Source organism: Aquarana catesbeiana, linkage group LG06, assembly GCF_042186555.1.
Source record: "Aquarana catesbeiana isolate 2022-GZ linkage group LG06, ASM4218655v1, whole genome shotgun sequence".
Taxonomy (NCBI): Eukaryota; Metazoa; Chordata; class Amphibia; order Anura; family Ranidae; genus Aquarana; species Aquarana catesbeiana.
The window spans coordinates 117,710,401-117,721,296 of NC_133329.1; the positions used below are offsets into that span (position 1 = coordinate 117,710,401).

The window sequence follows — 10,896 nt, forward strand, 5'->3', positions numbered from 1 at the left end:
ATTTCACAATGTGCTAGTATGCGATGCATACCAGCACATTATGCATTGCCTTGCAGTGGATTTCTTTCTTTCTTTTTTTTTTTAAAGGCTTAGATTTACTACCGCTTTAATAATAATAAAATAAAAAAACTGATATAAACATATGAAAGAAATTGTAAATTTTGCATATAACTGTATTCTGTTATGCTTTGCTTATGTACTGCACACTGGACACTGCACTCATTGTGCACATGGCACTAACCATGTTTTGATTACATATTTGCATTCTTTTGAGTCCTAGTAAGAAATTAGCCTGCCTTCTAATGCCTCTTATTGTAAAAGTACAATTGTAATATTAATGTGATACCTACATAAGCATGTGTATAAAAGAACACTTCTATTCCACCAAATAAGCAAGAACTAGTTCCTGAAGGAAACCTTTCCATATGTGGTTAAACCTCTTTTCCTCTAGTCTCAAAGAGTGCTCCTTGACTTTAAAGTAAATAACATAGCACCAAGTTCACTACATGGACCATTTATGTATTTATTTATAGAGATCATATCCACCCTTAATCACCTCTTTTCAGGGGAGAATAAATTGAGTCCGGCTAATCTTTCCTCATGGCTGAGGTTCCTTATGCCTCTTTTCAATGTAGTTTTTTTTCAATGAAAATTCAGAAAGTTTTCATTATTTCTTTTTTCAGTTTTTCCTTCATTCATGTGGAACATATTCCAGTCACATATTAGTAAATAGAGTTCTGTATGAATGTGTATTGTGGTTAATTGCAAAAGTAATTACAATGTTCCAAATCACTGATTATGTATTTATATTCATTAAATATTTTATTTCACATTTAAAAATGTATTAGCATTTATTTTTTACCAATGGGGACTTACAGAGTTACAGGTATCAGAGTACCATATGGGGTTCTGAATCCTGCAAAGTCCTGGGTAGCATTTAACAGACACCCATAAGCTGCCACAGCCAGTCAAGGAGGTCCATTACTGCTACTGTATGCATACTAAAAGGGTTCCATCGCTTCAGGATGTCATCTTGGTGCATTTTGGCCTTAATAACAAGAGCTACACAGTGAATTAATCGAACTATTAATGATACATTTGTAGGCCACAGATGGCTAACAGAATATACACAAGGTTTTGTTTTTCACTTCCAATAGGTTTTTAAAGGGTTTTAAGAACATCAACTTTGTAATAGAATGGGTGGTTATACAAGTAATGGTCCATTAACACAACGCAGATAGTGAACAATACAGGACCACATTCAAATGCTTAAAAAGTAAAAAAAAATAAGGTTACATAAAGTAAGTAATATACCCTGGATACAGCATTTGGGTCTGGGTTGAAAAGTGTTAACAAAGTATGTCACATCTAAGTTAAAGGTGAAATGTAATTTCGCATTAGTAAGAAAAGATCACACATTTTGTGTCTTGAGGGGGTGTTTGGCTTCTGGCAAAATGCCAGTGGCGATGTGAGTTAAGGGCAAATGAGTGAGTTCCATTTCAGAAAGAGGAGAATATGAAAAAATCCCCCATCAACAAGAAAATAAAGAGGAGAATGCAGTAGAAGGGTTACCAAAGGGGGTAGGGAGAGGAGATAAGTGGGAAGATTGGGAGACAAAAGACAGGGAGCTTGGGGGCATAGGAAAAGGGGGCAAGGACACAAGGGCCTATTTACATGTGCCCCTCCAAGGTGCGCCACCTACAGGGAGGTATAGTTTGCTGTTGGTAATGAAGGGTGTTGTATCCATGAGGATCATACCGCAATAATAATTATTCTGTGTATCTAGGAGAATGCTGGTGAGTTTCAATATTTTGTTTTTCAATTCACCTTTAGTCATCTTTATGACAAATTTTATATTGTGTGGTGGGAACAGAGAATAATCAACACTGCAAACAGCGTTTAGTACATATCCTATTCTCATATCCTATTCTCATATCCTATTCTCATATCCTATTCTCATATTCTATTCAAATATCCTATTCACATATCCATGTACAAGCGCCTTCATATCCTTCAAGCCCAATGATAATTGTACAAAAGTTGCTTACAGTGATGGCTTCAGATGCACTTGAGTGAACATAACGCCCAATTAAAGCTATTTTTTTTTGTTATTCAGTCAGGCTGCTTAACAAGTAAAGAATATGTGTTTTTTTGTGTTCAAAGTGCTTTCAAGTTATATTACACTGCCCTTCGGTAACAGCACATTGAATTTCCAGACTGCTACTCTTACACAATGCATAACAGTTTAGGCCTCCAGCAGTTTAACATGCCCCCTGCAGGGTGCTCCAATCAACCACACATTTCAGGGAACAAGATTGTTGTTGTTTGGAGATTGGAGAACTGTGCCAGAGAACCTCCAGCATGCTGCCAGGTCAGGGCAGTTTAATAAACCTTGAAATCACTTTTAGCACGTACAAAGAAACACTTATTCTTTACTTGTTCTGCAGCCTAACTGCATAATACAAATGTTAAAAATGGCTTCAGTTGGGCTTTGATAAGGTAGGGAGTAATGATAATGTACAAAGTTAACCAGCTCTGAACAAACTCATCACATTTCACCTGTGATCATTTGAGCATACAGAGAAAGAAAAATAGTTATGCAGGCCATACATGGGTCGAATTAGGAACTAATTTTCTTTCAAAAATCAGAAATTGTGTGAGTTTTATGATCCGATGGTGCCACTATTGATTTCAAATTTGACCAACCAAGTCTTCAATTTCACCTCATGTTGCTACAGAAAATATTTTTTGTGGCTGGGAATCTTCTTTTCTTTCTGGGAATTTTCTTTTCTTGCGGTCATGTGCATTTCTTTTTGAATTATATTTCTCACACGATTCTCCCATCATTGATTAGAAAATCGTTTGTTCTTCAAAAAATTTCCAACATGCCTGATCACTTAAATTCGATGGCCGCACACAAATCAGCCATTGCTGGGCCCCACTAATGGTGAGAAATTCAAACGAACATTCTTAGATAAGATTTTTATAAGAAAATTCTTTTGGAATTCAACCTATGTATGGCCGGACTTACTGATTGGTTACTGTGGGTTACTAAAGTGTATTGTACTGACCTTGACCTTATTAAATAAGGAACTGAACACATTTTGGATCTACAGTACGGTGTCCACATAACTTTACCCCAATGGAGTTTCAGGTTGACAACTATGTGTGTGATAAAACACTGTTACTGGTGTTTTCATGCAGCCAACAGGCACATAGGAAGGGTTAAAAAATAGTAGGTGCTCTGATTTACATATCTTTTTCTTCCCTATATCCTAGCTCTTATGGGAAACATATAGTCCTGATTTCAAGAATCTTGAAATAGGATGCCAACAAAATAAAACTATCATGGTTGCTGGTTTAGCCAGATTTGGGCTAAGTAAACAGTTTTTTTAAAAGCTGTAGTTCCCAGCATAGTATTTTGTTGCCCTTGCCAACAAGAGACCATTATGTGACTTGCCTAAACTCATTGTAATTGAACAACAGCACACCCTGATCAAGTAACTTAATTTGTTTATTTTGATGTATCTTATACATATTTTCTTGCTCATTTATTTAGGGAAGAAATCTCTTCTAATCTATATTTATTGCATTTTCTTTTTCAGTGTTGGAAATTTTCACTCGCATCATGCAAAGCCAATATATACCAGCAAAAGAGACCAGAATTGCAAGAGGGGATGCCAAACTGTCCCAATTAAACCTACAGCTAAAATTATCAGCGTGCTGTTTTTCCGCCTAGAGGAAACGATGAATTCCTCTACTGGCTCTCCAATGTATAACTATTCCACACTAGACTTCTTTATAAAGGCTAATCTGTCCATGCCAATGTTTGGAAATGACAGCAAAGAGCTTGATATGGATGAGTTGGAGAAAATGCTGTTCCTCTTTGTTAAAGAACCTGTAACCATCAGCCTTACTGCCATGTATGTCCTATCCTTTGTGGTGGGCATTATCGGAAATATTATGTCTATTAAAGTGCTGACTAGGAAAAGAACTGGTAGGACATCCAGTCTGAGTGCCACCAGAAGCCTTCTGATTAATCTGGCGATTTGTGACCTCATGGTGGTTTGCATCTGCATGCCGATTACAGTTGGGAACTTGATCTACAAAGCCTGGGTATATGGTGACTTCCTCTGTAGAGCAGTACCCTTCATTCAGGCAGTATCTGTTTCAGCCAGTGTGCTTAGTCTCACAGTTATAAGCGTAAACAGGTATTATAATGTACACAATCCACTGAATGCCAGATCATTTTTTACCCAAAGGAAAATATATGGCACCATTGGTGTGGTGTGGGTACTATCCTCCAGTATTTGCTTGCCTCTCATATTCATGAATAAAAAGGAAGATATTGAGATAGATCCAGCTTTGCCTTCTTTAGTGTTCCCAATCTGTAGAGAGATCTGGCCACATGTTATGTTCAAACAGGCCTACAACTTCCTTTTGTTCTGCTGCTTGTACTGCTTACCTGTCCTTTTCAACTTGTTTATTTGTTTCTTCACAATTCGTAAACTGTGGAGCTCTTCTGGCAATTTTAAGGACTGTGACTCCAAGAACCAATCTTTGCCAGTTTCCCGACTTAAGATCAGAAAGAAGATTGCCAAAATGGTGGTTTCTTTGGTGTCACTTTTTGCCATTTCATGGCTTCCTGTCTATATGATGGACATATGGATTGATTTTAGCATCCCAAAACCAACTCAAGATGATACTCCATCACCATGGATCCTTCAGCTGAGACCATTTGCTCAGTGGCTTGGACTCACCAACTCCAGCCTCAATCCAATTTGTTATTGTTTTGTGGGAGACCTTTATCGGTCAGCCAAACAGATGAAAAGCATATACCACAACAGGATGGTTTCACTGTTTAGTTTCTCCTTTTCTGATAACTCTCCAACATCAATACCTAAGCTTCTGTCTTACAAAAACTCCTTACATTCCACCAAAAGGTCCAAACTGAACTGCCCCTTGTCAATGGGGGAGAACTGTGAAAGTTGCTACCCGGTGATCAGTGTGTGTGAAACACCTGCTCTGACTAACCACCCATTGTCCTAGAAGCTAATATAATGGAACACCACACTAATCATTCACTTTGTAAAGATAGATTGTACAAAAGATTCCACTAATGACTTTCATTTGCATTATAGATCTATGACCCAACCAGACAGAAGTGATTGTCAGTAGATTTTGACTGCTTTAAATATTTTATTTCACTTAGTGTGAGTGCTATTGCTCCACTCAAATTTTGTCAGAGACTTCATTATAAAAAGAAAGATAAAACTACTGTTAAACAGATATTATTTTTGTATTTAATTTTTTGGTTACTGTCTTGGGTTTGTCCTCTTTATCTAAGGCAATGGCAAATTTAGCAATAAATCTAATATTTAAAATCTGATTTCATGAACGGTGATATTTAGCAATCTCATAGCAATTATACATTTAGTAACATATTTCTTTTTTATTTTATGAACTCTTCTGTATGTGATCTTTTTTCTTTTAACTTAAATGCTGTTCTTATTCAAAATGTCTTGTTCGCTACTTGCATAAGGAAAGCCCTAACTGCAGAGCTGCAATTTTATTGCAACACTAAAATAAGTAAAAACTGCAAAAGCTGAACTGAAAGCAGATAAATACACAGATGAAATGTATCTATACAGGAACCGTTTTACAAACATCCACCCAGCACAATCCTGCCTGGAAGGGACTTGTTCCTCCTCCAATCTGTTATTTGACAGTAAGCAGATAATTAACAGACTAATCAGCTGATCCCTCTATCACTTTGCTCTCTGCTCCTATCAGCATTTCACTCATTAGCACATACATAAGCACTGCAGCATAATTGAAAAGCTCCTTGCCTTGCTTCTCCTAGTCCGAGCTCTGCTGTACAGGGGATCGCAAACAGCTGATACCAGGGAAAATTCAGGTACTTATGCTGTGTGAATTTAAAACAACATACATTAAAGTGTATAATATTAAATACAAAGCTAAACAAATTTTTAATTGTTTTCCTACAAACAGTATTTAAAGAGGCACTGGTCTCTAGCATTTGTGGATGAAATGATTATATACTGAAAGATCTATATCCTGTACATGGGTAGGTGTATACACGTGTCTTGATAGCCAAATTAATGTGTCTTCTATCTCTGCTGTTCAGCTTCAAAGGGTAACTCCACTTTCATGGGGGAAAAAAATAGCAAATAAAGCAAAAATAATATAGCATATACAATTGCAACACAAGTCATATTGTAATTGAATGTTATTAAAAACTACCTTTCCTTTTCACTCTGCAACGCTGTAATTTTCTGTAATGTGCAATGCAATATGGCTACCTGGAGGTGTTCTGTACACAGAATGTGTACAGAACATCCCCCAGAAACATAATTTCCTGCTTGTGTGATTGGCCCACTGATTTTCCCAGAAGTCTACATTAAGATACAAGTCAGATTTTTGGCATCCCCTGCAACAAAAATGTCACTTTTGGTAAGATACTCCCAATAGGAAATCACATCTAAAGGGATGAAGACCCTGTCACTTTCCTCATTAGAGTCCTGATTCTGCAGCAGCTGGTTGATAATTATGAAACCATTGCCATTAGACTCACTTAGCACAGGGACACAGAGGAACAAACAGTTCTTCAGAGTAACAAAATGTAGGAATCTGCAAAAAATTTTGTTAAAATCCTTCAATGTACATAGATTACCCAGAGGGGAATATTTTATTCTCAACAAAAGTGGAGTTATGCTTTAAATTGTCATTAACCACTTCAGCCCTGGAAGGATTTACCCACTTCCTGACCAGGCCATTTTTTGCAATACGGCAATGCGTTGCTTTAATTGACAATTACGCGGTCGTGTGATGCTGTACCCAAACGAAATTGATGTGCTTTTTTTCCCACAAATAGAGCTTTCTTTTGGTGGTATTTGATCACCTCTGCGGATTTTATTTTTTGCACTATAAACAAAAAAAGAGTGACAATTTTGAAAAAACACAATATTTTTTACTTTTTGCTATAATAAATATCCAAAAAAAAAAAAAAAAATTCCTTTATCAGTTTAGGCCAATATATATTCCTCTACACATTTTTGGTAAAAAAAAATCACAATAAGCGTATATTGATTGGTTTGCGCAAAATGCGCAATGGCGGTGATCAGCAATTTTTAGCAGGACTGCGACATTTCGAATTATGAATTATGGCATTTTTATAAATTTTTTTTTTTTTTTACTAGTAATGGCGGTGATCTGCGATTTTTTATCGTGACAGCGATATTGCGGCGGACAGATCGGACACCTTTGACACTTTTTTGGGACCATTGACATTTATACAGTGATCAGAGCTAAAAATAGCCACTGATTACTGTATAAATGTTAAAACTGGTTAACACTAGGGGGCGATCAAGGGGTTAAGTGTTCCCTAGGGAGGTGTTTCTAACTGTGGGGGGATGGGACTGACTGGGAGTAGAGAGAGATCGCTGTTCCTGATCACTAGGAACAGTAGATCTCTCTCTACTTCCCCGACAGAACGGGGATCTGTCTGTTTACATTGACAGATCCCCATTCTGGCTCTCTGAGAAGTGATCGCGGGTCGCTGGTGGACATCGCCCCGTTGTCGCCCCCTGGAGCTCTATAAAGGAGCCAACATATTCCTACGGCGATTCGTGCAGCCGTGCCAACCTGCCGCAGTATAATGATGGCGGCTAGTCGGCAAGCAGGTAAATTGCAAACAAATTATACAACCCGAGTTGGTGATTCTGGGGCGAGTATGGAGTTTGCATTATGATACATAATGCATGAACCTGGTCCCTAATTATTAGTTAAACTTATAAGGTATAAAAAAAAAACTTTAAAGGCCTGTTCAATTGTCAAGGGTGACAATTGATTTTTAATGGCTTCTCAGACGCATCTTGCAAATGCAGCACGTTTGCAGGCACTACATCACTCGGTACCACAGTACTATGCGGTTTGGTGCAGTGCATTCAGAAAACGTAATGCTTACACTACTTTTTCAGCTTTCCAGTGCATTTTGCAACCCATTCAGATAAATGACAGACAGCACAGGAATGTGCATTCTAGTGTAAACTGGATCTTAATATTTTTTAAATGATGCATTTTTACAGCTTTACCAAGATAGATGTTACTAAGCAACGCATGTAATGATCCTGAATTCGTGTTTTGCAAGGAGAGACCGAGAAAACAATGACCTTGTCTTAAATGTAGAAAACTATTTTGTACTGTATTACAATTAAACATTAAGCAGTGTTTGTAACATTCACTGCAGATGAATCTTCCTGCTGCATGTTTTTACAGTCATTGATTCACCTGCAGTGAATTTTTGGTGACTGTGACATTCACTGCTTTGTAAATATGTTTCATAATGTCTTGGTGTACCAAAAGTGAGAACAGTTAAAAAAAAGTATTTGAAGGGCACTAGCACAATAGTTCTGAATGATCTGATATGTCTATTCATACTAAATACTTGGATTTGTCTGTATTTTTCATAAGCATTAAATAAACAATTTTATACATAAAACATAAGCATGGTGTTACTTGTGGTTTGCTTTGCATAAACATTTTTACACTTTAAAGTGTTACTAAACCCAGGACCCTGCATTCACTATATCTGGTCTTCTATAGTACACAAAACATAGAAATGCAATTATTTTAGTAAATATAAACTGCTAAATATCTTTTTTCCCATCAGCAGTATATAGCAGTCTTGTGACTTCTGTTAGTGTATGATTAGAGCTTGTAGGATGAATTTTCTTTTTCCTCTGACTGTCCTATGGGGCTGCATGACCCCTGACCCTCTGTCTGGAGAGTGCTGATTGGCCCTCTGTGGATCACATGCACCCTCCCAAGAAAAAAAAAACTCTCTAGCAATACACACCAAATTGAGCATGGGGAGAGTGCCCCCAAGGCTCTGTTCTGTCAGGAGTTGGAAAAGGGACAGTGGAAGAAGGGGAGGATCAGAGAAGACAGGATCAAACAGCCTTTTTACATAATGCAGAGGACTAACCACTTAGGCTCCACAGTGAGAATAACAAGCATGCTTTATTGCATATGCAAACTAATTTTACTGTTGTGGGTTTAGTAACACTTTAAGGCCTCTTGTAGACAGCTGTAACGTTGAGCATATGGGCATACAGAGCAAAATCTATGTGTTATTGTGGCACCTGGGAAAGCACTGTGCTTGCATAACTGTCTGGAGCAGCATGCGTTCACACACGCATATCAGTGTATTTTTCGTAACGAACATTTTTAAAAATGTATCCATATGCATACGCAGCTATGCTCCAGTGCCGACAGTTACATGCAAACAGCATTTTCTGTAATGCAGTCTTATGAAGTAAAATATGCTGCAGCGGTGGCTCCTGGATGCCACAGCAACAGATGTATTCTAAATTATATGCCCGTCCACTCAACTTTATGAATGTGAAAAAGAGGCTTAAAGTAATTGTAAAGGCAGAAGGTTTTTTTATCTTAATGCATCCTATGCATTAAGATAAAAAGCCTTCTGTGTGCAGCAGTCCCCCTAATACTTACCTGAGCCCCATCTAGATCTAACGATGTTGTAGGAATGTCTTGGCTGCCCCGGACTCCCCTCCTCATTGGCTGAGACAGCAGCATGGCACCATTGGCTCCCACTGCTGTCAATCAAAGTCAGTCAGCCAATGAGGAGAGAAAGGGGTGGGAGGGAGGGGCTGGGAACACCGAGGAGGGAACCAAGAAGAGGAGGGTCCAGGCTGCTCTGTGCAAATCCACTGTCACAGGGCAGGTAAGTATAACATATTTGTTATTTTTAACTAGAAAAAAAAAGAAAAAGACTTTAGTATCACTTTAAGAAGTAAGCATTGACCTCCTTCACATGCACTTCCATGAGAATTTCATGTCATTCAGATTTCAACTTTTGATCTGAAGATTTTTCATCTTTACACTGTCTATGATACCGTCAGAAACGATGAATCAGACAGAAGTACAGTTACATCTCACTTGTTTAATAATAATAAAAAAGGTAAACATAGTAAACATAGTCAAAACATAGCCAGAGTTCAGGAACCGGAATGGATAGTCAGATAAGCCAAAACATCTGGGAGCCAGAGATGAGCGTAGTAGAACAGCAAGCAGGATCTGGAGCCAGAAGGAATGTCAGCCAAACAAGTTTTTAACAGGAACACAGGAGAGCGTTTCTAGAGATGTGACCAAGGCGAAGGCAGAGATCATCTGGGCTGGACGGCTTAAGTAGGCAGGACTGATGAGCAGGATATAATCAACAGGTGAGTCACTGTGGAGAGATAGGAGCTGGCAATTAGCCGACAGCTGAGCAGCAAGCTCAGAGAAGGAAGAGCTGAGCCCAGCCCTGACAGTACCCCCTCCTCAATGACCCCTCCCCCTCGGAGGACCACCAGGCTTAAGGGGAAAACGTTTATGGAAATTACAGAGGAGGACAGGGGCATGTACTTCTGAAGATGGACCCAAGAACGTTCCTCCGGACCGTACCCTTTCCAATGCACCAGGTACTGTATGCACCCGCGAAACCTATGGGAGTCAACAATGGACTGTACTTCATACTCCTCATGGTTCTCAATCTGTACAGGGTGAGGACGAGGCACCAAGGCGGTAAAGCGGTTGCAGACCAAAGCAGACATGAAATACATTTAAGATACACATATTAGAAGGAAGGTCTAGTGCGTAAGCCATTGGGTTAATCCTGCGAAGAATATGGAAAGGCCCAAAAAAACCAAGGTGCGAACTTCAGAGAGGGAACACAAAGTCAGAGGTTGCGAGATGACAGTCAGACCCTGTCCCCAACCTTGTAGGAAGGCGCAGGCAGGTGTCTGCGGTCAGAATGGAGTCTGTACCTATCATTAGCATGTCACAAAGCCTCCTGGACTTGTGCCCAAGTGG

At 38.8% G+C, this 10,896-nt stretch overlaps 1 protein-coding gene across 1 annotated transcript in view; it reads left to right on the top strand.

Annotated features, from left to right (window-relative positions):
- Positions 1-6,985, top strand: part of LOC141148886 (galanin receptor type 1-like) — a 68,745-nt gene extending 61,760 nt beyond the window's left edge. The window contains exon 2 of the mRNA XM_073636717.1: positions 3,606-6,985. Coding sequence (XP_073492818.1) covers positions 3,748-5,049 — 1,302 coding nt within the window. The 5' untranslated portion in view covers positions 3,606-3,747 and the 3' untranslated portion in view covers positions 5,050-6,985. The remainder of the gene's footprint in view (positions 1-3,605) is intronic.
- Positions 6,986-10,896: the final 3,911 nt, after the last annotated feature.